This window comes from Cetorhinus maximus, unplaced genomic scaffold (assembly GCF_964194155.1).
Source record: "Cetorhinus maximus unplaced genomic scaffold, sCetMax3.hap1.1 HAP1_SCAFFOLD_558, whole genome shotgun sequence".
In the NCBI taxonomy this organism is placed as follows: domain Eukaryota; kingdom Metazoa; phylum Chordata; class Chondrichthyes; order Lamniformes; family Cetorhinidae; genus Cetorhinus; species Cetorhinus maximus.
In genome coordinates this window covers 89,716-117,105 of record NW_027596500.1, presented here as the reverse complement: position 1 = coordinate 117,105, position 27,390 = coordinate 89,716, and the positions used below count along the sequence as shown (strand labels likewise).

The 27,390-nt window shown below is 50.8% G+C and overlaps 2 protein-coding genes across 2 annotated transcripts; one reads left to right on the top strand and one right to left on the bottom strand.

Moving 5' to 3' along the window:
* Positions 1 to 2,027: 2,027 nt before the first annotated feature.
* On the bottom strand, positions 2,028 to 8,511 carry thoc6 (THO complex 6). The gene is made up of 5 exons (XM_078535616.1): positions 8,402 to 8,511; positions 3,978 to 4,093; positions 3,727 to 3,791; positions 2,495 to 2,598; positions 2,028 to 2,069 (listed from the first exon to the last, which is right to left on the bottom strand). Exons 1-5 carry the CDS (start codon positions 8,414 to 8,416, stop codon positions 2,028 to 2,030), a joined length of 342 nt encoding a protein of 113 aa, XP_078391742.1. The 5' UTR covers positions 8,417 to 8,511.
* A 422-nt stretch (positions 8,512 to 8,933) lies between these two features.
* On the top strand, positions 8,934 to 21,982 carry mmgt1 (membrane magnesium transporter 1). The gene is made up of 5 exons (XM_078535620.1): positions 8,934 to 9,072; positions 10,148 to 10,252; positions 18,865 to 18,917; positions 19,849 to 19,952; positions 20,855 to 21,982. Exons 2-5 carry the CDS (start codon positions 10,174 to 10,176, stop codon positions 21,006 to 21,008), a joined length of 390 nt encoding a protein of 129 aa, XP_078391746.1. The 5' UTR covers positions 8,934 to 9,072; positions 10,148 to 10,173; the 3' UTR covers positions 21,009 to 21,982.
* Positions 21,983 to 27,390: the final 5,408 nt, after the last annotated feature.

Sequence of the window (27,390 nt, the reverse complement as noted above, 5' to 3'; positions counted from 1 at the left end):
AGAGAGAGAGAGACAGAGAGAGAGAGAGACAGAGAGAGAGACAGAGCGAGAGAGAGCAAGAGACGTACATTTTGTGCGCAAGGGGTACAACACTGCGTGCGATCCAGACAGGTCACACTGTGTGAGCCTGTCCCCTCTCTCTCTCTCTCTCTCTCCCTTCCCCTTCCTTCCCTCTCGGTGCCTCCAGGTGGGAGGAGCCGGTGACCTGGGGGCCCCCATTCCCTTGGCCTCCTGTCCCCACTGTCGAATGGGGCACTGCCAACTTCTACCCAGGGGAGGGGCGGGTTGTGGTCTGCAACCCTGGTACGTTAACGTGCTCTCGAGTGAGGGGCCTGAAAGGGTTAAGTTCCGAAGGCGGGTAGCACAGCCTGGGCAGGAGCTCCCTCTCCAGTCCCAGAAGATGGTCCAAGGCTTGGATCGGGCCCATAGAGAGGACCGAATTCAATTTGGTTGGGGTGGTGGGAGCTTAAAATTTGACCCAGGGCCTTCAGCAGGTGGGGGCCAATGTCAGGAAGTATTTCCTCAACACGGTGAAATGAAACGATAATAAGCTGAAGTTCAGCCTTTCTCAGGACAAGTGGGGTCCGGGGCTCCGGTCGGGAGGGCCGGACTGGGTGGACTAAAGGTTTCGAGCGGCCGTGGATGGCGTCGATGGGGCTGCAGGAGGCAAGGGGCTGAATGGCCTCCTCCTCTCGCTAGGATTCGTCCAGGTCGCACGTGGCGCGGTCCTCCAGGCACCAGCGGAAGCGCCGACCAGCGTCCGTGGGCAGGGTGGTGGGGGGGGGAGGGTCAGTGTCAGCATGGGGCACTGTGGGATCCTGCTGTGCACCGACGGGCCGCAGTGCTTCCCTGCCCGGCGGCGTCAAACAAGTTGCGCGGGCGTGACGGATGGACGAGGGTTAGCGCAACGGGAAAGGGTTTGGGTCCATTGAGATTGTGTGCGGTGGGAGTGAACGGGAAGGGGTTTGGGTCCGTTGGAATTGTGTACGGTGGGAGTGAACGGGAAGGGGTTTGGGTCCATGGGGATTGTGTACAGTGGGAGTGAACGGGAAGGGGTTTGGGTCCATTGGGATTGTGTACAGTGGGAGTGATCGGGAAGGGGTTTGGGTCCATTGGGATTGTGTACAGTGGGAGTGAACGGGAAGGGGTTTGGGTCCATGGGGATTGTGTACAGTGGGAGTGAACGGGAAGGGGTTTGGGTCCATTGGGATTGTGTACAGTGGGAGTGATCGGGAAGGGGTTTGGGTCCATTGGGATTGTGTACAGTGGGAGTGAACGGGAAGGGGTTTGGGTCCATGGGGATTGTGTACAGTGGGAGTGAACGGGAAGGGGTTTGGGTCCATGGGGATTGTGTACAGTGGGAGTGAACGGGAAGGGGTTTGGGTCCATTGGGATTGTGTACAGTGGGAGTGAACGGGAAGGGGTTTGGGTCCATGGGGATTGTGTACAGTGGGAGTGAACGGGAAGGGGTTTGGGTCCATTGGGATTGTGTACAGTGGGAGTGATCGGGAAGGGGTTTGGGTCCATTGGGATTGTGTACAGTGGGAGTGAACGGGAAGGGGTTTGGGTCCATGGGGATTGTGCACGGTGGGAGTGATCGGGAAGGGGTTTGGGTCCATTGGGATTGTGTACAGTGGGAATGAATGGGAAGGGGTTTGGGTCCGATGGGATTGTGTACGGTGGGAGTGAACGGCAAGGGGATTGGGTCCATTGGGATTGTGTACAGTGGGAGTGAACGGGAAGGGGTTTGGGTCCATTGGGATTGTGTACAGTGGGAGTGAACGGGAAGGGGTTTGGGTCCATTGGGATTGTGTACAGTGGGAGTGAACGGGAAGGGGTTTGGGTCCGTTGGGATTGTGTACAGTGGGAGTGAACGGGAAGGGGTTTGGGTCCGTTGGGATTGTGTACAGTGGGAGTGAACGGGAAGGGGTTTGGGTCCGTTGGGATTGTGTACAGTGGGAGTGAACGGGAAGGGGTTTGGGTCCATTGGGATTGTGTACGGTGGGAGTGAACAGGAAGAAATATAGTTACCCAAACGCTGGTCGACGGTTCCAAACCTCTTTACAACCCTGAAAAATAAACATTACAGAACATCATCACAGTGCGTTAGATACACTGTCCTTTCCCCCTCTGGGACCGGGTGTCACAGTGCGTTAGATACGCTGTCCTTTCCCCCTCTGGGACCGGGTGTCACAGTGCGTTAGATACGCTGTTCTTTCCCCCTCTGGGACCGGGTGTCACAGTGCGTTAGATACGCTGTCCTTTCCCCCTCTGGGACCGGGTGTCACAGTGCGTTAGATACGCTGTCCTTTCCCCCCTCTGGGACCGGGTGTCACAGTGCATTAGATACACTGTCCTTTCCCCCTCTGGGACCGGGTGTCACAGTGCGTTAGATACACTGTCATCTGGATTATGTGGTTCGAGACTCTGGGCCGTCTGGGGTTCGAACCAACAACCTTCTGGCTCCATTCCTGCCCATGTGACTGCAAGTTACCTTCTTAATGAGTTCATTCCAGTTCCAAGCCTTGATGTCTCCAGTTCCAGAACTTATCAGCTGCCGGTTGGTGGAAACCAGACTGTAGACAGGACCCTCATGAGCTGGAAGACACAGCACGGGGTTAGATACAGAGTAAAGCTCCCTCTACACCGTCCCCATCAAACACTCCCAGGGCAGGTACAGCACGGGGTTAGATACAGAGTAAAGCTCCCTCTACACTGTCCCCATCAAACACTCCCAGGACAGGTACAGCACGGGGTTAGATACAGAGTAAAGCTCCCGCTACACTGTCCCCATCAAACACTCCCAGGACAGGTACAGCACGGGGTTAGATACATAGTAAAGCTCCCTCTACACCTTCCCCATCAAACACTCCCAGGACAGGTACAGCACGGGGTTAGATACAGAGTAAAGCTCCCTCTACACTGTCCCCATCAAACACTCCCAGGACAGGTACAGCACGGGGTTAGATACAGAGTAAAGCTCCCTCTACACCGTCCCCATCAAACACTCCCAGGACAGGTACAGCACGGGGTCAGATACAGAGTAAAGCTCCCTCTACACCGTCCCCGTCAAACAATCCCAGGGCAGGTACAGCACGGGGTTAGATACAGAGTAAAGCACCCTCTACACCGTCCCCGTCAAACACTCCCAGGACAGGTACAGCACGGGGTTAGATGCAGAGTAAAGCTCCTTCTACACGGTCCCCATCAAACACTCCCAGGACAGGTACAGCACGGGGTTAGATACAGAGTAAAGCTCCCTCTACACTGTCCCCATCAAACACTCCCAGGACAGGTACAGCACGGGGTTAGATACAGAGTAAAGCTCCCTCTACACTGTCCCCATCAAACACTCCCAGGACAGGTACAGCACGGGGTTAGATACAGAGTAAAGCTCCCTCTACACCGTCCCCATCAAACACTCCCAGGACAGGTACAGCACGGGGTTAGATACAGAGTAAAGCTCTCTCTACACCGTCCCCATCAAACACTCCCAGGACAGGTACAGCACGGGGTTAGATACAGAGTAAAGCTCCATCTACACCGTCCCCATCAAACACTCCCAGGACAGGGACAGCACGGGGTTAGATACAGAGTAAAGCTCCCTCTACACTGCCCCTATCAAACACTCCCAGGACAGGTACAGCACGGGGTTAGATACAGAGTAAAGCTCCTTCTACACTGTCCCCATCAAACACTCCCAGGACAGGCACAGTTCGGACTTACCTTGGAAGGTGAAAATGGGCCTTTGACTCTCTTCGGTTGCTTCTATGCTGAGTGCGGCTGCCAGACTGGAGATGGGAGAGAGAGATAGAGAGAGAGTGAGAGCGTGTCGGCTGTGAGAGGAGGGTTGAGTACGTCAGGGGAGGGGCTGTTATCCCCCGTTAGGGTCCAGGCCTGTGCGGGTCACGGAGGCCAGGTCAGGGTTCAGAGTGTAGAGGGCAGTGGAGGGAGGGCGGGGTCAGGGGCTCCCATACCTGAAGATGCCGATCTCCCCGTAGTTGTTCCCGGCCGCCAGGTACTTCCCGCAGGGAGAGAAACTCTGGCTGAAGACGGTCATGTGGAGTAGCTCCAGCCTCCGTTGTACGTCCGCCTGTGGGAAGTCACCACAAACAACACCCGGGTTCAATCGAGCACTGGGCGTTCAATGGCATTACCATCACTGAATCCCCCACTATCAACATCCTGGGGGTTACCATTGACCAGAAACTGAACTGGGACCAGCCATATAAAAACTGTGGCTACAAGAGCAGGTCAGAGGCTGGGAATCCTGCGGAGAGTAACTCACCTCATGACTCTCCAAAGCCTGTCCACCATCTACAAGGCACAAGTCAGGAGTGTGATGGAATACTCCCCACTTGCCTGGATGAGTGCGGCTCCCACAACACTCGAGAAGCTCGACACCGTCCTGGACAAAGCAGCCCCCGCTCGAACGGCACCCCATCCACAAACATTCACTCCCACCACCACCGACGCACAGTGGCAGCAGCGTGTGTACCATCTACAAGATGCACTGCAGCAACTCGCCAAGGCTCCTTCGACAGCACCGCCCAAACCCACAACCTCTACCGTCTAGAAGGACAAGGGCAGCAGACACATGGGGAACACCACAACCTGGAAGTTCCCCTCCGAGCCCCTCACCCATCCCGACTTGGAAATATATCGGCCGTTCCTTCACTGTCTCTGGAGTCAAAATTCTGGAACTCCCTCACTAACAGCGCCGTGGATGTACCTACACCACACAGGGGACAAAATCCTGGAACTCTCTCCTTAACAGCGCCGTGGGTGTACCTACACCAGACGGGACAAAATCCTGGAACTCCCTCCCTAACAGCGCCGTGGGTGTACCTACACCACACGGGACAAAATCCTGGAAGTCCCTCCCTAACAGCACCGTGGGTGTCCCTACACCACACAGGGAGACAAAATCCTGGAACTCCCTCCCTAACAGCGCCGTGGATGTACCTGCATCACATGGGCTGCAGCGGCTCACCACCACCTTCTCAAGGGGCAATTAGGGATGGGCAACAAACGCTGGCCTAGCCAGCGATGCCCACAAACTGTGAAAGAATAAATTTTTAAAAATTTAGTGGCACTCACACCTCTGACAATCTTCTCGCGGCCCCTGGGGAGGGTCAATAGTGGGCATTTCATGTCAATGAACGGTTCCAGGGATGAGGGGATTTCAGTTCATGTGGAGAGCCCGGGAGGAGCTCCTCGGAGAAGAGAAGGTTAAGGGGGAGATTGAATCGAGGTGGTTCCCAATCGGGAAGGGGGTCGGGATCGATTCAGTGAGGGGGAAAACTGTTCCCAGTGGCAGGAGGGTGGGGAAAACAGAGGGACAGGGATTGAAGGCGATTGGGGGGAAAGAGCCAGAGGGGGAGATGGGGAAAGGTTTTATTTGGACCCAGCGAGTTGTTGTGATCTGGTTAACGTGAGGAATATTTCCCCAAAGAAAATATGTTGAAATAATGTAAGAATGTTTCACCGTTTCTCACATTCATTTCTAATGCCCTGTTATAATGTTCAAATATTAAAATAATATTAATTAATATTCATATAATCGTATGTAACATTATTAAAATATGGGAATATAACATTAAACATATTTTGATAATGTTAAAGTATTTTTAAGATTAAAATATACTGTTTCAACAACTACATTATATTATATTATCGTTATATTATAATGTAATGATTACAAAATCATATTAATATTAGAACACTTTCATTAAAACAATGAAATATTATAATATTAAAAATATTGTAATAATTACATTATAATATAATGATACATAATTAAAAATATTGTAATAATTACATTATAATATAATGATATATAATTTTAAATATTGTAATAATTACATCATAATATAACGATATATAATTAAAAATATTGTAATAATTACATTACAATATAACAAAATATAATTATAATCATGTTAATATTAGAACACTTTCATTAAAACAATGAAATATTATAACATTAAAAATATTGTAATAATTACATTATAATATAATGATATATAATTTTAAATATTGTAATAATTACATCATAATATAACGATATATAATTAAAAATATTGTAATAATTACATTACAATATAACAAAATATAATTATAATCATGTTAATATTAGAACACTTTCATTAAAACAATGAAATATTATAACATTAAAAATATTGTAATAATTACATTATAATATAACGATATATAACTATAATGTAATTATTACAATATTTTAAATTATATATCGTTATGTTATAATATTAATATGATTTTATAATCATTACATTATAATATAATGTAGTTGTTGAAACAGTATATTTTAATTTTAATAATATTTAAACATTATCAAAATATGTTTCACGTTATAATATTCCCACATTTTAATAATGACATACGATTATATGAATATGGAGGAGTAGGCCACTCAGCCCCTCGAGTCTGCTCCGCCATTCAATAAGATCGTGGCTGATCTGATTGTAACCTCAACCCCACATTCCCGCCTCCCACCCAAGAACCTTTCACCTCCTTGTTAATCTGGAATCTATCATCTCTGCCTTAAAAAATATTCAAAGACTCTGCTTCCACCGCCTTTTGAGGAAGAGAGTTCCAAAGACTTGTGACCCTCAGAGAAATAATTTCGCCTCATCTCAGTTCTAAATGGGCAAGTTCTTATTTTTAAAGTGACCCTAGTTCTAGATTCTCCCACAAGAGGAAACATCCTCTTCACATCCACCCTGTCCAGACCCCTCAGGATAGTAAAGGTTTCAATCAAGTCGCCTCTTACTCTTCTAAACTCCAATGGATACAAGCCTAACCTGTCCAACCTTTCCTCATAAGACAACCCGCCGCCCATTCCTAGTATTAGTCTGGTAAACTTTTCCTGAACAGCTCCCAACACATTTACATCCTTCCTTAAATAAGGAGACCAATACTGAACATGGAGCTCCAGATGTGGTCTCACCAATGCCCTGTATAACTTAAGCAAAATCTCCCTAGATCTTTTGCCCACTCACTTTGTAGCCTCCTTATGTTAGTGTTCTAATATTAACATATCGTATTAATGTTAAAATGTGTTACTCTTATTAAAACATTAGATTATCCACTAAAAACATTTTAACAAAATATTTTATGATATTATAATATTTCAATGTTAATATTCTAATCTTATTAGGATGTTGTATTATTAAAATATTTGACTAATTTAACATTAATGCTAAATTAATATTATTGTGAAGATACAGACAATATAATGTTTTAATATTACATTATTTGAATGTTTTATTATAGTATATGACTATCTTTACAATAATATTGTAAATATAATATTAATATTAATTGTAAAGATAGTCATATACTATAATAAAACATTATAATATTGTAAATATATTAATATTAATGCCTTTCATGTTTTAGTATTAGAGTTACTTTAATATTACAAATTATTACAATATTAAACATTTGAATAATGTATTAATATTTGAGTTGCTTTAATATTACAATATTAAACATTTGAATAACGTTTTAGTATTAGAGCTACTTTAATATTACAATTTTAAACATTTGAATAATGTTTTAGTATTAGAGCTACTTTAATATTACAATATTAAACATTTGAATAACGTTTTAGTATTAGAGCTACTTTAATATTACAATTTTAAACATTTGAATAATGTTTTAGTATTAGAGCTACTTTAATATTACAATATTAAACATTTGAATAATGTTTTAGTATTCGAGTTACTTTATTACAATATTAAACATTTGAATAATGTTTTAGTATTAGAGTTACTTTAATATTACAATTTAATATCACAATATTAAACATTTGAATGTTTTAGTATTAGAGTTACTTTATTACAATTTAGTATTACAATATTAAACATTTGAATAATGTATTAGTATTCAAGTTACTTTATTACAATATTAAACATTTGAATAATGTAATAGTATGAGTTACTTTAATATTACAATATTAAACATTTGAATAATGTTATAGTATTAGAGTTACTTTAATATTACAATATTAAACATTTGAATAATGTTTTAGTATTAGATTACTTTAATATTACAATATTAAACATTTGATTAATTTAACATTAAAATGCTACATTAATATGATGCATAACAATTGTAACATTATACTAGGATACTGTAATGTTATTTAAAAATTGAAATATTAACCAGAACATTATTAAAACATTGGAATTTTGTAACATTTATTGGAAATGTTAACATTAGGAACAGTTCAACATTATTTTAACATGATAACATTATCAAGACATTGGAATATTATAACATTAAAGATATTTGAACTCTTTTTCACTCTGAGAACATGATTTATAACAATAGGTTAACTTGGGCCATTGAGCCAGTGGAAACCTACAACAGTTACCATGGCCGCCGCCATCTTGGATGCGCCTGCGCGGTTCCGCGGGGGCCCGCGCTGCCCTCTGGGTACCGTTGCGACCCTTGACCATGCTCCCGCCCTCTTTTTTTTTAAATTAAAAAATAATTACAGTGCCCCGAACTTGGCTTTGAAAGCACGTGGCGGGTGCAAAGGCCTGTAAAATAAAATTAAAAAAGGACTCGATTCCAATCGTTTACTGTTGGTGCTGGAGGGGGGCGGGGCTGAGGTCGGTCGTACGCGCGATGGCTTCTGGGAGTGCTCCCCCCCCTTCTAAAATAAAGAAAATTATAACCAATGACTTCGGAAAAGCCGCTTGAGGGGTCCATCGGTGACCGTTTCTAAAAGCAGAAATATTGGTCGGGCTGAGTGGTCATTTAAAGCCGCCGTTCCCTTCGGCCTGAAGACGTTGGTGACGCGGTCGCCATGGAGACGGGCGGCCGTTGCGACCCCTGGTGACCTCGCCTTCCCCGGGAGACGTGCGAGGCGCGGGCTTTGGGAAGGGGTGGCGCCCGCCGCCCGCTGCCACCTGGGAGTTGTAGTCCACCGGTGTGCGGACGTCCTGTTCAACGCCACGGTGGGCGGAGCTCCATAAGACTACAACCGACATGGCGGCGGGCATCGTCCATCTTCCAGGTCCCGACTGGGAGAAGGAGAAGGTGGTTTGCGACTCCGGGGGCCAATGGTCCTTTATTTTTAGACGTTGTTCCTTATTTTTTTTTTTTTGCAGATACCTCCAAGCCTCCCCACCCATTGAAAGTACCTAGAGTGAGATTCACTCTAGTTAAAGGGTGGTGCCATATTGAGGGGGTGGGGGGGTGGCTATCATTCCCTGTATATGGATTGGGATAATGTTGGAGTCAAAGGTGGGGGAGGAATTCCTGGAATGTCTTCAGGATAAATGCCCTCGACCGGTCCAGATTAAGAAGGAGGTGTTGCCGGATCTGGATCTGGGGTTGGCAAAAGTGGGGCTGAATGCCTCACGGTTGGGGGGGGTGGTGGTTAACGCTGGGGGGAGCATTCGGACAAGAGCGATCTTAGCGATCGCGTTGGGAACGGGGAAGGAGGGAAAGGATCCGAGAAAAGGACCTCTGGACTGGAAGACGGGGAACGAGAAGCGGGGGCCGGGCTAAAAGCAGGAACCGAGCTGAGAAGGATGGATGGGAAGCATCGGGACCGTATCCCGGGATGGGGGGGGGGGGATTTTAGCGACGGGGTTAGGTTTGGAGAAGCTGGGGCCGTGCTGCTGGGGATCCAAGAACGTCGAGGGGAGATTCGAGAGAGGTGTGCACGCGTTTTACGACAGGGTTGGATAAGGTGGACAAAATCTGTTCCCACGTGATCGAAGGATGAGGGAAAACAGGTTGAAGGTTTGGGGGAGAGATGAAGGGGGATGGGAGAAAGTGAGGAAGATTTCTCTTTGAGACCCTAGGTGAAGCCAGGGCGGTGAATAATTTACAGAAGAATGGGGGACTTGAGGGAGTTAAATCTGCAGGGTTGCGGGAAAGAATGGTGGCGGGGGGTGGGCTAAAGGGCCTGACTGAATCACTGTACAGAGGGCCAGCAGGGACTCGATGGGCCAAACGGCCAACCCCTGTGCTTTTCTTTTTTAAAACAAAAAGGGAGGCTTGTGTGGTGTCGGGTGCATGTGGAACAATGGGAGCACGGACTGGGCCTTGTTAACTCTACCCCCCACCTCCCCAGGATTAACCCTGCCTTTCCTGTCCGCTGCAGGCTTGAAGCATCGCTAAGGAAAAGCCATGCCGTCGTCGGTCTGGAAGGGCCTGGTGGCTGTCGGACTCTTTGCCCTGGCTCACGCTGCCTTCTCTGCTGCCCAGCGTAAGTATAAGAGAATCCAGGTTCTCCTCTGACACTCCGCTTGCTTAACCTCGCATCGCCTGGGGCCCTCCTCTCCTAGCTCGCCAACCAGTCTAAAAGCCAGGCCACTGGTTAACAAAAGAAAAAGGAAAGCAAACCAGGCTTTAGGCTTTACTTCTGGAAGGATAGAATTGAAAAGTAGGTAAATCTTGCTAAAGCTGTATCGTAACTTGGTTAGGCTTAACTTGCAGGTTGAGTCGGTAGTTAGGAAGGCAAATGCAATGTTGGCATTTATTTCGAGAGGACTAGAATATAAAAGCAGGGATGTGCTGCTGAGGCTTTATAAGGCTCTGGTCAGACCACATTTCGAATATTGTGAGGAATTTTGGGCCCCGTATCTCAGGAAGGATGTGCTGGCCCTGGAGAGGGTCCCAGAGGAGGTTCACGAGAACGATCCCAGGAATGAAAGGCTTAACATATGAGGAAGGTTTGAGGACTCTGGGTCTATACTCGATGGAGTTTAGAAGGATGAGGGGGGGATCTGATTGAAACTTACAGAATACTGAAAGGCCTGGATAGAGTGGACGTGGGGAAGATGTTTCCATTAGTAGGAGAGACTAGGACCCGAGGGCACAGCCTCAGAGTAAAGGGAAGACCTTTTAGAACAGAGATGAGGAGAAACTTCTTTAGCCAGAGAGTGGTGAATCTATGGAATTCATTGCCACAGAAGGCTGTGGAGGCCAGGTCATGGAGTGTATTTAAGACCGAGATAGATAGGTTCTTGATTGGTAAGGGGATCAAAGGTTACGGGGAGAAGGCGGGAGAACGGGGTTGAGAAACTTATCAGCCATGATTGAATGGCGGAGCAGACTCGATGGGCCAAATGGCCTAATTTCTGCTCCTATGTCTTATGGTCTTATAGGCCACACCGAAGTGTACTGCGTGCAGTTCTGGTCAGCATATCGTCACGGACAGAATTTGTGTGTCTTCTTACTGTATACCTTAGTGGGACCACACCTGGAATATTGTGCGCAGTTTTGGTCTGCTTACCTGAGGAAGGATGTACTTGCTATGGAGGGAGTGCAGCGAAGGTTTACCCGACTGATTCCTGGGATGGCGGGACTGACATATGAGGGTCGATTAGGATTATAGTCGCTGGAGTTCAGAAGAATGATGGGGGGAATCTCATAGAAACCTATAAAATTCTAACAGGACTAGACAGGGTGGATGCAGGAAGGATGTTCCCGATGGTGGGGGGAGTCCAGAACCAGGGGGTCACAGTCTGAGGATATGGGGTAGACCATTTAGGACTGAGATGAGGAGAAATTTCTTCACCCAGAGAGCGGTGAGCCTGTGGAATTCGCTACCACAGAAAGTAGTTGAGACAAAAACACTGTATGTTTTCAAGAAAGAGTTAGATACAGCTCTTGGGGCGAAAGGGATCAAAGGATATGGAGAGAGAGCGGGAGCCAGGCTATTGAGTTGGACGATCAGCCGCGATCATAATGAATGGGGGAGCAGGCTCGAAGGGCCGAATGGCCTACTCCTGCTCCTAGTTTCTATGTTTCTATTCATGACGCAAAGATAGGTGGGAGAGTATATTGTGAAGGGGACACGAGGAGGGTTGCAGATGGATATCGATAGGTTGAGCGAGTGGGCAAAGACCTGGCAAATGGAGTTTAACGTGAAGTTGTTCACTTTAGAAGTAAGAACAAAAAACGACTTAAATGGAGAACGGCTGCATAATTCTGAGGTGCAGAGGGATCTGGGTGTCCTAGTGCGTGAGTCACAAAGAGTTAGTCTGCAGGTACAGCAAGTGGTTAAGAAGGCTGATGGAATGCTAATCCTTTATTACGAGGGGGATTGAACACCAAAGTAAGGATAAAAGCAAAATACTGCGGATGCTGGAAATCTGAAACAAAAACAGAAAATGCTGGGAAAACTCAGCCCGTGTGCGGAGAGAGGGAGAAAGCAACGTTAACGTTTTCAAGTCCGTATGACCCTTCTCCAGAGCTCCACGGACGCTGTGAGGCCAGCTGAGCTTTCCCAGCATTTTCTGTTGTTCTAAAAGTAAGGATGTTATGCTTCAGTTAGACAGGGCGTTGGGTGAGACCGCACTTCGAATACCGAAGGATGTAAATGCATGGGAGGCGGTTCAGAGGAGGTTTCCTGGATCGATACCTGGAATGAGCGGGTTGTCTAATGAGGAAAGGTTGGACAGACTGGGCTTGTTTCCACTGGAGTTTAGGAGAGTGAGGGGGGGCGATTGGATTGAAGTGTACAAGACCCTGAACGGCCTTGACAAGGCGGACGTGGAAAGGATGTTTCCTCTTGTGGGCGAGTCCGGAACTAGAGGCGGGGGGGGCAATGTTTTAAAATTAGGGGATCGCCCTTTTAGGACAGGGATGAGAATTTTTCTCTCTCAGAGGCTTCTGCGACTTTGGAACTCTCTCCCTCAGAAGATGGTGGAGGCGGGTGGTCACTGAATATTTTTAAGGCAGAGGTAGATAGATTCTTGTTAGGCAAGGGAACCAAAGGTTATCGGGGGGTTAGATGGGAAGGTGCAAATCGAAACACGAGAAGATCAGCCATGATCTTATTGACCGGCGGGGCAGGCTCGAGGGGCCGAATGGTCTACTTCTGTTCCCATTTCTTATGTATTGGTCGTTATCAGTGTGTTTTGTACGTGTGGGGGTTTCTTACCCTGAGAGTGATTAGTCCCGGTTTAAATAATTCCAGCAGCAAGCTTTTTTGTGCATTTAAAAATAAAGAAGGTTATTTATCATCACACGCTTGACTCGGAGGTTTAAAGCCAGGCGTCTCACTCACAACCCATCCGCACTGCCGCTCGCACAAAGATTAGGTGCAGACGAGGGGGAAAGAAAACGATTCAGTTACAATTTATGATTGTTCCAGTCTCGCGCAGCGGGCCTGTAGTTTCTTAGATGAGCAGAAGCTTTGGTTGAACTGAAGGTGCGGAGAAGCCGGGGGTTCTCAGTGAGCTGCGCAAAGTCTCTTCTGGTCGACTTTCCAGGAGGTTGGGTCTCGGGCGATCTTCACGTTGGAAACGGGTTGGGGGGGTGTGGGGTGTGGGGAACGGGGTAGTCCTTCTCCCACTTTCGAGGTATTGCTGACAGAAGCGCCGTTGGAGCTTTGCTTCTTGCGCTCGTCAGGGCAATTCGCAAGAATACCAAATTCAAAAAAGGAACAACAATTTGTACTGCATGAGAAGAGAGTGCTGATCGGTTGACAAGCGGACTCTGCTTGGGTAGAGGCGTCGCCATGGACAAAAGCTTCGACAACACGCGTCCTTCTTCAGCACCACTCGAAGTTTTGGACTACGATGTGTATTGCTGGTTATGACCTCGCCTGCCCAGTTGGTTCGCTGGCTGCCTGGAGAACAGCTTCTCACCTGTTCTAAGAGCCGGCCACAAATATGGCCGCCTCACCGGGTGACCCGTTACAAGCCCAAACCAAGCGGGCGGTCCGGGTCGGTTACCCGCGCTGTGTGGCCTTGCACACCTCGGGAGCTTGAGATGGCCGGTGTCTCTGTATTCCAAACTGATCCATCCAGTTTTGCGTTAGCTACAGGCGAAAGGCGTGGCGTCCGCGGCAGTCCGGAAGGCTCCTTTTGTTCCCTCTCGAGGCAGGGGCGCCTAGCCGCGTGGGGACGGAATTGGCTGAGTGGCAGGAAGCGGAGAGTAATGGCTAATGGGCGTTTTTCGGCCTGGAGGAGGGTTTGGAGCAGAGCCTCGCCCGCCGCTCCCCCAGGGGTCACCATTGGGACCCTTGCTTTTCCTGATATATATATTCACGACCTGGACTTTGGTGCACAGGGCACAATTTCGAATTTTGCGGATAATGCGGAGCTGAGAAGCATTGCGAACAGCGGGGAGGAGAGAGTAGAACTTCAAAAGGACATAGACAAGAAGGTGGGATGGGCGGACAAGCGGCAGATACAGTTTAACACAGAGGAGTGCGAAGTGATTCATTTTGGTCGAAAGACCGCGGAGAGACAATATAAAATAAAGGGGACAATTCTAAAGGGGGTGCAGGAGCAGAGGGATCTGGGGGTATATGTGTATAAATCATTGAAGGGGGCAGGACAGGTTGAGAGAGCGGTTAGTAAAGCAGACAGTATCCTGGGCTTTATTCATAGGGGCGTAGGCTACAAGAGCAAGGAGGTTATGTTGAACTAAAAGCAAAAAAACTGCGGATGCTGGAAATCCAAAACAAAAATAAAAATACCTGGAAAAACTCAGCAGGTCTGACAGCATCTGCGGAGAGGAACACAGTTAACATTTCGAGTCCGTATGACTCTTCAACAGAACTGAGGAAAAATAGAAGAGAGGTGAAATATAAGCTGGTTTAAGGGTGGGGGGGGGTGGGACAGGTAGAGCTGGATAGAGGGCCAGTGATAGGTGGAGAGGGACAGGTAGAGCTGGATAGAGGGCCAGTGATAGGTGGAGATAACCAAAAGGTGTCACAGACAAAAGGACAAAGAGGTGTTGAAGGTGGTGATATTATCTAAAGGAATGTGCTAATAGGTGACATTAAGGGTAGAAAGCAGGACGAGCAAGTTACAGATAGCCCTAGTGGGGGAAGGGATCGAAATAGGCTAAAAGGTAGAGATAAAACAATGGATGGAGATACACTTAAAAATAATGGAAGTAGGCGGGAAAAGAAAAATCTATATAAATTATTGGCAAAAAAGGGGATCGGAAAGGGGGTGGGGATGGAGGAGAGAGTTCATGATCTAAAGTTGTTGAAGTCAATATTCAGTCCGGGAGGCTGTAAAGTGCCTAAGTCGGAAGTAGAGGTGCTGTTCCTCCAGTTTACGTTGAGCTTCACTGGAACAATGCAGCAAGCCAAGGACGGACATGTGGACATGAGAGCACGGTGGGGTGTTGAAATAGCAAGCGACAGGGAGGTCTGGGTCATGCTTGCGGACAGACCGAAGGTGTTCTGCAAAGCGGTCACCCAGTCTGCGTTTGGTCTCTCCAATGTGGAGGAAACCGCACTGGGAGCAGCGAATGCAGTCGACTAAATTGAGGGAAGTGCAAGTGAAATGCTGCTTCACTTGAAAGGAGTGTTTGGGCCCTTGGACGGGGAGGAGAGGGGAAGTAAAGGGGCAGGTGTTGCACATTCTGCGATTGCATGGGAAGGTGCCGTGGGAGGGGGTTGAGGTGCAGGGGGTGATGGAGGAGTGGACCAGGGTGTCCCAGAGGGAATGATCCCTGCGGAGTGCCGCCGGGGGGTGAAGGGAAGATGTGTTTGGTGGTGGCATTGTGCTGGAGTTGGCGGAAATGGCGGAGGATGATCCTTTGAATGCGGAGACTGGTGGGGTGAAAAGTGAGGACAAGGGGGACCCTATCATGGTTCTGGGAGGGAGAGGAAGGTGTGAGGGCGGATGTGCGGGAGATGGGCCGGACACGGTTGAGGGAAGACATGTCAGAGGAACTGTTTTGGAAAGTGGCATCATCAGAACAGATGCGACGGTGGCGAAGGAACTGAGAGAATGGGATGGAGTCCTTACAGGAAGCGGGGTGTGAGGAGCTGTAGTCGAGGTAGCTGTGGGAGTCGGTAATCGATATTGGTGGACAGTCTATCACCAGAAATTGAGACAGAGAGGTCAAGGAAGGGAAGGGAAGTGTCAGAGATGGACTATGTGAAAGTGATGGATCCTAACCCCTCGATTGACCCTCCCTCCCCTACACTCTCAGACAGCGCGTTCCAGATCCTAACCCTCCTCGATTGACCCTCCCTCCCCCACACTCTCAGACAGCGCGTTCCAGATCCTAACCCCCTCGATTGACCCTCCCTCCCCCACACTCTCAGGCAGCGCGTTCCAGATCCTAACCCCCTCGATTGACCCTCCCTCCCCCACACTCTCAGGCAGTGCGTTCCAGATCCTAACCCCCTCGATTGACCCTCCCTCCCCCACACTCTCAGGCAGCGCGTTCCAGACCCTAACCCCTCGATTGACCCTCCCTCCCCCACACTCTCAGGCAGCGCGTTCCAGACCCTAACCCCTCGATTGACCCTCCCTCCCCCACATCTCAGGCAGCGCGTCCCAGATCCTAACCCCCTCGATTGACCCTCCCTCCCCCACACTCTCAGGCAGAGTGTTCCAGATCCTAACCCCCTCGATTGACCCTCCCTCCCCCACACTCTCAGACAGCGCGTTCCAGACCCTAACCCCCTCGATTGACCCTCCCTCCGCCGCACTCTCAGGGGGAGGAGTGGAGGGGTGTGGCATTTTCTCAGTCGACCTCAGTTGCCGTGATAGGGTTTGGGTCAGAAGCGAAAGCTCTCGTAGCTGATGGGCACATGGTTAGCCAAGCAACTAGACGCTAAGCGTCAGGGTCTGGCCGGTGACGCTCGTGATGGCTCAGGTCACGGACCTCCCGCGCCAAATTTAGGAGGATGACATCGGAAATGTGTTATGACTCAGCAGTTGATAAAGCGGAGTTATTTAAAAATCCCAGAGGGAAATTTTATACAACTGTCATAACCTAAATTTTTTACTTGTATGTTTGAGATGCAGCTCTAAATTCTGGAATCAGACGACCAGTTCTCGAGAGGTTTTACGTCAAACTAAATTATTAGGTTACAAATATATATATACACGTGGCTACAAATTACTGCTATCATAACTTTTAACAAATTCCCAAACGAATCTCCATTAAGGCAACAGCAACCCACAGGCACCAGGCACCTTACAAATTCAAAACCAGGTCCTTTTCACTTTGGTTCCTGTGGGGCCAGTTGGAGGCTTACAAAGCCGCCTTTTGATCTCACGTTGCCCTCTGCTCCGCACACCCGAAAACTGTTGAAGTTGTACCGACCACCGCTGATTGAACGCAAATTCTCATCCTATCGCCAACTTCTGAACTAAACCTCTCTAACAATAAAACCCCTTTCGTCGTACCGATGTTATTAGTGATATAAACATATGGCTTGGTCTCTGCTAGCTAGGTGCCGGATTTCACCCCACTTCTTGAATGCTCTGTTCAACCAAATGCAAACGCACTCTACCTATCTTACATCTCAAAACTAGCGGACATCAAAGCACCCAGACGAGTTGGCTTTAATCCAGTTAAGACACACACACAGACTAAACCTCTATTTTCAAAAGAAAATATTTTCCAATAATATTATGTACGTTAATAGCTTCATGACAGGGTGTACAAATCGGGAAGAATTGATGGGCGTTGGGTCGTTCATGGAGGTCTTTAAAGTTGTGAAATGCTTTTTTTTTATGGACGGGGCACAGGGGGAAAGTCCCCTGTTGTGGGGAAGAGGGTAACAAGTCTGTATAGGACACCAGGGAATTTCGGGAGAAGCTTCCTCGTGCCACCAGAGAGCGCTGAGAATGTGGAACTTACTGCCACCGGGATTGGCTGGGGTGAATAGGATGGATGTTTGTCGGAACGGAGGTCTTGGGAGCGGGAAAGAGGAGGCCATTCAGCCCCTTGAGCCTGCTTTCCCCCCCCCCATTCGATAAGATGACGGCCGATCCGACTGTGGCCTCCACTCCACTTTCCCGTCGCTCTCCCCTCCCCACCGTAACCCTCGACTTCCTTGTCGATTAGAAATCTGTTTAACTCACCCTCTCACCTCCCATCCCACCCCCATAACCCTCCACTCCCCTGTTGATCAGAAACCTGTCTCACTCGGCCTTGAATATATTCAATGCCCTGGCCTCCACTGCTCTCTGGGTGGGGGAGAGAATCCCATAGACTGACCACCCTCTGAGGGAAAAATAAATCTCCTCATTTCTGCCGTAAAAGTGAGACCCCTTATTCTTAAATTGTTCTAGATTCCCCCCCAACCCCACGAGGGGGAAACATCCTCCCAGCATCCAGCCCTGTCGAGCCCCCTACCCCCCCTCAGAATCTTATCTGTCTCGATAAGATCGCCTCTCATTCTTCTAAACTCCAATGGGGGACAGGGCCCAACCTGCTCAACCTCTCCTCACAAGACAAACCCCCTCTCCCTTCGTCCCAGGAATCGGTCCGAGTGAGAATTCTCTGAATGGCCTCCAGTGCGAGTCTGTCCCTCCTTAAGTAAGGAGACCAAAACTGTCCGCAGGGCCCCAGGAGCGGGTCTCACCGACGCCCAGGACAGTCGGAGCGAGACTTCCCCACTTTTCCTACTCCATCCCCCTCGCAATGAAGGACAACGTTCCTCTCGCCTTCCCCGATCACTCGCTGCATCTGCACACCAACTTTTTGTGATTCGTGCACCAGGACGCCCAGATCCCTCCGCACCTCAAGAGTTCCGCAATCTCTCTCCGTTTAAATAATAGTCTGCTTTTCTATCCTGCCTGCCAAAGTCGACAACCTCACATTGACCCAACGGACCTTGCGCCAAGATTGGATTTCCCGATGACTATCCTATCGGGAATTCGGGAGAAACCTCTTGACCCAGAAAGTGGTGAGGACGTGGAACCTCGCTCCCAGAGTGGGGGTGGTCGAGGTGAATGGTGGTCGATGTGTTTAAGGCCAGGGGGACTGTTGGGGGGGGGAGAGAGCTGGACACGCAGGTGAGGGAGGAGGGAAAAGAAGGTCACGATGATAAGCTCGAGCGAAACTGCCTCTTTGACTCTGCTGCTCTCTCTCTCTCGACAGATCGATCGTACATGAGATTGACGGAGAAGGAGAACGAGACACTCCCTATAGACGTAAGTGCATCGCAACTCCTCCACTTCCATTATTGCCCCCCCCCGGACCCCTGCAAAACCCCCTCCAGAAAAAGGACACACGTTTGTCCGGCGCATTCACCAGCCACGGTGTTGGGATGTCACGCGCACAGAAAGCTCCCACAAACAGCAGCACGAGAATCACCCAGACCATCAGTTCTGTATCGTGCTGGTTGAGGGGGTAAATATCTGCCCCAGGGCACTGGGGAGAACTCCCCACCATTGCCCTTCTTCCATCAGCGGCCGCGGGCTTCGTCTGCTCTCTCCAGTTAACCGCCAAAAGGATGAGACGAGATTTCAAATTTTAAGATTCTTACTGTAACAAATGACTAACGGCACCATTGACAAAACACTATCGTCGGAGGCACCTTATCCATTAAGTGGCTTCACTTTATGTTTTGGCACACTGAAAAACATGCTTGACAGATATACGTGACTCTGTCCGACAAGTAGGCTTCAGTGGGCTGAGAGACCATTTGAGACCCGTGGTTCAAATTAGCATCTGAGCGAAACCAGGACTGATGGAGGGTGGCACTGTCGGAGGGTCGGTGCTGAGGGAGCGCCGCACTGTCGGAGGGTCAGCGCTGAGGGAGCGCTGCACTGTCGGAGGGTCAGCGCTGAGGGAGCGCCGCACTGTCGGAGGGTCAGTGCTGAGGGAGCGGGGCACTGTCAAGGGTCAGTGCTGAGGGAGCACCGCACTGTCGGAGGGTCAATACTGAGGGAGCTCCGCACTGTCGGAGGGTCGGTGCTGAGGGAGCTCCGCACTGTCGGAGGGTCAGTACTGAGGGAGCGCCGCACTGTCGGAGGGTCAGTACTGAGGGAACGCCCGCAAGGAAAATACTTCGTAAGTGTCTGTACTGTTAGAATACAAGAGAGCCTATTGTAATACCTTCTCTTCTGTTTCCCTCTACAGATAGTTCTTCAAACACTTTTGGCGTTTTTAATCACCTGTTACGGAATAGTCCACGTCGCGGGAGAGTTCAAAGATATGGATGCGACTTCAGAGCTTAAAAATAAGTAGGTTATTGTGTCATCAGAATGTTTACACGGGTGTCCTGGGAGTGTTTGATGTGGACGGTGTAGAGGGAGCTTTACTCTATATCTAACCCTGTGCTGTACCTGTCCTGGGAGTGTTTGATGTGGACGGTGTAGAGGGAGCTTTACTCTGTATCTAACCCCGTGCTGTCCCTGTCCTGGGAGTGTTTGATGGGGACGGTGTAGAGGGAGCATTATCTTGTATCTAACCCCGTGCTGTACCTGTCCTGGGAGTGTTTGATGGGGACAGTGTAGAGGAAGCTTTACTCTGTATCTAACCCCGTGCTGTCCCTGTCCTGGGAGTGTTTGATGGGGACGGTGTAGAGGGAGCTTTACTCTGTATCTAACCCCGTGCTGTACCTGTCCTGGGAGTGTTTGATGGGGACAGTGTAGAGGGAGCTTTACTCTGTATCTAATCCTGTGCTGTACCTGTCCTGTGAGTGTTTGATGAGGACGGTGTAGAGGGAGCTTTACTCTGTATCTAACCCCGTGCTGTACCTGTCCTGGGAGTGTTTGATGGGGACAGTGTAGAGGGAGCTTTACTCTGTATCTAACCCCGTGCTGTACCTGCCCTGGGAGTGTTTGATGGGGACAGTGTAGAGGGAGCTTTACTCTGTATCTAACCCCATGCTGTACCTGTCCTGGGAGTGTTTGATGGGGACAGTGTAGAGGGAGCTTTACTCTGTATCTAACCCCGTGCTGTACCTGTCCTTAGAGTGTTTGATGGGGACAGTGTAGAGGGAGCTTTACTCTGTATCTAACCCCGTGCTGTACCTGCCCTGGGAGCGTTTGATGGGGACTGTGTGTGTGTCATCCATGCTAATTGGCCATTTTTCTTTTGATTCTTCTCTTGTCTACCTTCTCTCTCTCTCTCTCTCTCTCAGAACCTTCGAGACCCTCAGGAACCATCCATCCTTCTACCTGTTTAACCACCGTGGGCGGGTGTTGTTCAGCCCGGTCGAGACGGAGACCAAGCCCGTTGTCCAGAGCCCACCCTCCACGTTGAAGCTGCGGAAACTGGAACCCGGGTGGCGTTAATCGCCTCGGAGATCCCCGTTTCGGACGTTGTAAAATCGTTGGCGGTGGGGGTCGGGGGTCGGTTTTGTTGTCGGGACCGTCGGACGCGCACTGGTCATTTTCAAGACGAAACACCCCCCCCCCCCCCACCCTGTCGGGTCACGTGTTCAAAATTCCGGGCGTTCCCCCTCTCCTCTCTCCCGCTTCCTCCGGACGCTCCCCTCCATCTTGTCCTCTCTCTCTCCCCTCCCCCCCACCAAAAAAAAAGCCAGGCTGGCCGCCCCCTCCCCCCACCCACTCTTTTTCCGAGGTCGGGTGACGCCTCCTGCGGCCGAGCGGCCGGCCCGCCTCTTTCCCCAGCCCCTGCAACCTCCGTGCCGCCCACGGCCCCGCCCGCATGCACCCTCGTGCCGTGCCTCTCATCCCCACCTCCACCCCCCACCCCCTCCCCACTCCCCCACCCCCCTCCCCCACCCCGCCTCTGTGAGCATGCTGGCCCTACACCGGAGGGCGAGTTGCCGTGAGGGAAGGGGGGGGGGCGTGTGCGGAGGGTGGGCGCGGAGAGCGGGATCTTGCTGTGCCACCTGTGACGCGCCAGAGCAGAGGAGCCTACGTCAAGGCGACTGAGATTGTGTGTGGGGGGTGGGGTGGGGTGGGGGTGGATGGGGTGGTCAGGGAGCTGTCGGTGGGGTGGGGGGGGTTGCGATTTGCAAGCGATTCGCCCACATACCGTCCCGCGTCCTGGCCCCCGCGGCTGGTTTATGCACTTGACGTCAAAATGGCCGACTCCGGGCGGCCATTTTGGAAGGTCAAGGGGCCGGTTTGCCCCTCGCCGCCCCCCCTCTCATGGAGGGAATGGGGGGGCTGGCGAGGAGACGCTGTCTCTCGGCCCACAGTTCGGTGACCCTTGAAGGGGAGGTGGTGTCGGGGGAGGGAGGGAGGAGCAGGGGAAAGCGAGGAAAGCGATGAAAATTCAATAAACAACATGCTCTTTTCAGGAGAATTTGTGTTTTCTTCCAGTCTCAACGCTACCCGGCCAAACTCTTCAAAGCCTCCCCTCATTTGGGCCTCGTTCTGTCAGGAGCCATGCAACCCCTGAGCGAGGGCCCCCTCAGTCGGTTCAGGGTGGGCTTCCGGCCTTTACTCCTGGTTTTCTGACCGAGCCCCTTGCTCGCTCCATTTCCCGAAACGTCCCCTCGTTCTCATTCCTGAAGAGGCAGCATGCCTGAGCGTCCATCGCCCTCTGCTCTGCTGAGGGAGCGCCGCGCTGTGGGAGGGTCAGTGCTGAGGGAGCGCCGCACTGTCGGTCGGTCTGTGCTGAGGGAGCGCCGCGCTGTGGGAGGGTCAGTGCTGAGGGAGTGCCGCGCTGTGGGAGGGTCAGTGCTGAGGGAGCGCCGCACTGTGGGAGGGTCAGTGCTGAGGGAGCGCTGCACTGTGGGAGGGTCAGTGCTGAGGGAGAGCCGCACTGTGGGAGGGTCAGTGTTGAGGGAGCGCCGCACTGTGGGAGGGTCAGTGCTGAGGGAGCGCCGCACTGTCGGAGGATCAGTACTGAGGGAGCACCGCACTGTCGGAGGGTCAGTACTGAGGGAGCACCACACTGTCGGAGGGTCAGTGCTGAGGGATCTCCGCACTTTCGGAGTGTCAATGCTGAGGGAGTGCCGCACTGTCGGAGGGTCAGTGCTGAGGGAGCACCGCATTGTCGGAGGGTCAGTGCTGAGGGAGCGCCGCGCTGTGGGAGGGTCAGTGCTGAGGGAGCGCCGCACTGTGGGAGGGTCAGTGCTGAGGGAGAGCCGCGCTGTCGGAGGGTCAGTGCTGAGGGAGCGCCGCACTGTCGGAGGGTCAGTGCTGAGGGAGTGCCGCACTGTCGGAGGGTCAGTGCTGAGGGAGCGCCGCACTGTCGGATGGTCAGTGCTGAGGGAGCGCCGCACGGCGGGAGGGTTAGGGTATTATATACATTAATTGCTTCATGACACAAGTACATTCTTCCTTTGATAAGGAGAGCAAAACTCCAGGTGTGGTCTCGCCAAGGCCCTATACAACTGCAGGAAGACATCTTTACTCCTGTACTCCAATCCCCTGGCGATGATGGCCACCATAAAATTCCCCTTCCTAATTTCTAATCGCAGCGGAGAGTGTGTTTGTGTACGTGAGTGCATGAAGGTGTGTGTGCACACGTGTGTTTATGCATCTGCCTGTGACAGTGTGTGTGTGTGTGACTGTGTGTGTGTGTGTGTGTGTGTGTGTGAGAGAGTCTGAGTGTGTACTCCCTGGAATTACGAAGGTTAAGGGGGCAATTTGATGTAGGCTCTCAGGATATTCAGGGGAAACCGATAGGGTCGAGAGAGAGAGACACAATTCTCACTTGGTTGAGTCTAGGACGAGGGGAGCAGAGTCTCGATTTAGAGACAGACCCTCCGGGAGTGACATCAGGAAACGCCTTCTTCGCACAAAGGGCGGGAGAGGTTTGGAACTCTCTCTCCCACCCCAACGGCAACTGGTTAATTTTTAAAAATGGGTGAGATCGATCGGTTTCTGTGACCCGAAGGTGTTAAGGGGACACGGGGCAAAGGCAGGGTGGGTGGGCGGACATAGTCAGAGGTCAGCCACAGACTCGTTCGAGTGGCGGAACAGGCTCGAGAGGGGCTGAGTGGCCTCTGGTTTCCCAAGCCTGGGGAGTGGGACCGATTTGCATTACTTTTTCCCCCAAAGGTGGGTGGGAAAGATTTCTCGCAGGGGGCGGGAGTGGAGCTTGCATTGCCGGGGGGGAGGGGTGGGGGTCTGGGCACTAGCCGAGGAGGAGATAGCTGTAGTTTATTGGCCAACTCTAGGGGAGGGGGGATTATTCAGCGATGCGGCTTGGCGTCACAGGCCTGTTGCCGGGAGGGTGGCCTTCTCAGGATGGCGGCCGGTGACTAGTTGGAGTTCCGCAGGGTTGAGTGTTGGGACCACAGCTTTTCACTTTAGACACTAATGATCTAGATGAAGGAACTGAGGGCAACCTGGCTAAGTTTGCAGATGATACAAAGATAGGTGGAGAGGGACAGGTAGTATTGAGGAGGCGGGGAGGCTGCAGAAGGATTTGGACAGGTTAGGAGAATGGGCAAAGAAGTGGCAGATGGAATACAACGTGGGCAAGTGTGAGGTCATGCACTTTGGTAGGAAGAATAGAGGCATAGACTATCTTCTAAATGGGGAGAGAATTCAGAAATCTGGAGTGCAAAGGGACTTGGGAGTCCTAGTCCAGGATTCTCTTAAGGTTAACTTGCAGGTTGAGTCGGTAGTTAGGAAGGCAAATGCAATGTTGGCATTTATTTCGAGAGGGCTAGAATATAAAAGCAGGGATGTGCTGCTGAGGCTTTATAAGGCTCTGGTCAGACCACATTGAGAATATTGTGAGCAATTTTGGGCCCCGTATCTCAGGAAGGATGTGCTGGCCCCTGGAGAGGGTCCCAGAGGAGGTTCACGAGAACGATCCCAGGAATGAAAGGCTTAACATATGAGGAAGGTTTGAGGACTCTGGGTCTATACTCGATGGAGTTTAGAAGGATGAGGAGGGGGGGGATCTGATTGAAACTTACAGAATACTGAAAGGCCTGGATAGAGGTGGACGTGGGGAAGATGTTTCCATTAGTAGGAGAGACTAGGACCCGAGGGGCACAGCCTCAGAGTAAAGGGAAGACCTTTTTAGAACAGAGATGAGGAGAAACTTCTTTAGCCAGAGAGTGGTGAATCTATGGAATTCATTGCCACAGAAGGCTGTGGGAGGCCAGGTCATTGAGTGTATTTAAGACCGAGATAGATAGGTTCTTGATTGGTAAGGGGGTCAAAGGTTACGGGGAGAATGGGGTTGAGAAACTTATCAGTCATGATTGAATGGCAGAGCAGACTCGATGGGCCGAATGGCCTAATTTCTGCTCCTATGTCTTATGGAAGGCCGGGGGGGGGGGGGAGTGGCAACAGTATCGCGACAGCCAATTGGACAGAGACGACCCCAGAGAGCGAGCGTATGGCTGCGGGCTTGTACTTGACGGGTCCCGATCGATGGGGCCACGCATCGAGCGGCTCCTCCGCTGACATTCCTCTGCCCGCGTTCGAACTCATGGACGCTCGCTGGAAGCGATGATGCGCATTCGTTTGCGGAGACCCGCCCTCTGCCAAACAAACAAGGAACGCGTTCGACTTGCCGGCCAATCGGCACGCCTTGCTCCTGCGGCCGGCCAAATCAGCACGCCTTTCTCCTGCGGCCTAAGTTGCTCGAGCCCTTTGAAATTTGGCATTCTTGCATTTGTCCTGATGAGTGCAAGTCGAAAAGCTTCAACCACATGTCCCCCCCAACCTTTTCAGCAATAAGAAAGGTCTGTATGTACTCTGATGCCAGTCTCCACCCCCACCCCCCCACCCCCATACCACCCAAATCTGCCTTGTTACTTATCCCCGTCCTCTTTCCTGTTCGTTACCTCTGGAACGCACCGTGTCCGGGCCCCTTCCTGTCCCTCCTCTGCTCTTTTCAGACTCTTTTCTCCGTCTTGAGTAGAGGGTGGGAGCAGCGGGGGTTAAACTTGGAGCCTACATTAACTATTGAGCCGGGAGGGCAAGTTCCTGGGGAAAGTTGAGACACGGATGAGCGGGTCAGACAACGCCGAGCTCGGTTCCACACGGCAGGGGAAGGGAGCTAAAAAAAAACAAGTCTCTGGAAGCGTACATAAGACAAGGGTTACGTTCTACCTACAGACCACGTAGTTACCTAGTGCACTCGCACAGCTACAGAGGACCAGACACACTCACGCTCACCGATTGCACTTTCCCTGTGAACGTGAGATGAAGATGAGTATTATCAGGATCTTCAGCACGCTGGTTTGCATAGCGCTACCAAGTGGCATTTTATTACCTTAAGGACGCTACCTAAATGCACACTGTTGTCCCTCAGAGGAACAGGAGGCCATTTGGCCCCTTGGGTTCTGTTCCGCCTCCACTCTTATCAAAAATTGGCCTCGGAGGGGTTTGGGGTGGGTGCAACACGGATTCCCCAGAACGATCCCAGGGCTGGAAAGGTTAAATTACGAGGACTTGGGTTCCCTCGTGTCTAGAAGATTAAGGGGGGTGATCTGATCGAGGTGGGGGGTTGGGGGGTTTAAAGGATTCAATGGGGTCGATTAGAGAGAAGCTTTTTCCACTGTTGGGCAGGGAGCCCAGAACCGTCGAACTTAGAATTAAAAATCGGGCCGTGACTTTATCAGAACAGATCAGGTGGAGGCCATTCAGGGCCGTTAATCGAGCCTGTGGCTGATCCTCAACTCCGCCCTCCCGCACTCTTCCTCTGATCCTCTCCCCCCACCCCCCCCACTCAGTGTCCAAAAAATCCTCTCGCTCTCCCGGGTCTTGAATCTACTCGGCGACGGAGCACCCGCCGCTCTCTGGGGTGGAGAGTATTCCAAAGATTCACAACCCTCCCCGAGCGAAGACATTTCTTCTTCATCTCAGCCCAAAATGGCCGACCCCCCTTCTCCTGAGACTGGGACCCCACCCCCGTGTTCTAGACTCTCCAGCCCGGGGATGTGGGGGGCGGAAAAGACAGCCTCTCAGCATCGACCCTGTCAAATCCCTTCAGAATTTTCTACGTTTCACTGAGGTTACCTCTCGTTCTTCTTCGAAACCCCTGGGAATACAGACACCGTGCAGAAACACAGCGAGGAGGTCAACAAGGCTTGCTGGAACCTGCCTGTGGTGACGCTGGAGAAAATCCACTGGGCCGTGTTTTTATTTTGTTTTGTTTCCTACTGTTTAAATGAGATGGTGAAATAAATTGATGATTGGGGTTATCCTGCACCGATGAACTCCGGCGAACTTGGCAGCCGATTTATGTACAGTAAGATCCCACAAATAGCCATGTGCTGATGACCAGACCTTCGGTTCCCAGATGACGTTAGATTCAAGGATCAATATTGGCTCCTGTAAAACTGCCCCCCCCACCCCGTGTGTCTCTTCCAATAATGGCTGTAGGATCCCTCGCATTCACCAGAGAGGGCGGACGAGGACTTTGAGTTTAATGTCTCATCTGGCGGGTGACAGTGCGGCGCTCCCTCGGCGCTGACCCTCCGACAGTGCGGCGCTCCCTCGGCGCCGACCCTCCGTCAGTGCGGCCCTCCCTCGGCGCTGACCCTCCGACAGTGCGGCACTTCCTCGGCGCTGACCCTCCGACAGTCCGGCACTCCCTCGGCACTGACCCTCCCACAGTGCGGCGCTCCCTCAGCACTGACCCTCCGACAGTGCAGCGCTCCCTCGGTACTGACCCTCCGACAGTGCGGCACTCCCTCGGCGCTGAGCCTCCGACAGTGTGGCTCTCCCTCGGCGCTGAGCCTCCGACAGTGCAGCGCTCCCTCGGCGCTGACCCTCTGACAGTGCG

Coding starts and splice junctions, on each gene's coding strand:
- thoc6 (XM_078535616.1), bottom strand. Junction 2,599..3,726: donor GCCCATTTTCACCTTCCAAG/GTAAGTCCGAAC, acceptor TGTGTCTTCCAG/CTCATGAGGGTCCTGTCTAC. Junction 2,070..2,494: donor GGAATGAACTCATTAAGAAG/GTAACTTGCAGT, acceptor TTTATTTTTCAG/GGTTGTAAAGAGGTTTGGAA.
- mmgt1 (XM_078535620.1), top strand. CDS start 10,174: ATGCCGTCGTCGGTCTGGAAGGGCCTGGTGGCTGTCGGACTCTTTGCC. Junction 10,253..18,864: donor TGCCTTCTCTGCTGCCCAGC/GTAAGTATAAGA, acceptor CTCTCTCGACAG/ATCGATCGTACATGAGATTG. Junction 19,953..20,854: donor ACTTCAGAGCTTAAAAATAA/GTAGGTTATTGT, acceptor TCTCTCTCTCAG/AACCTTCGAGACCCTCAGGA.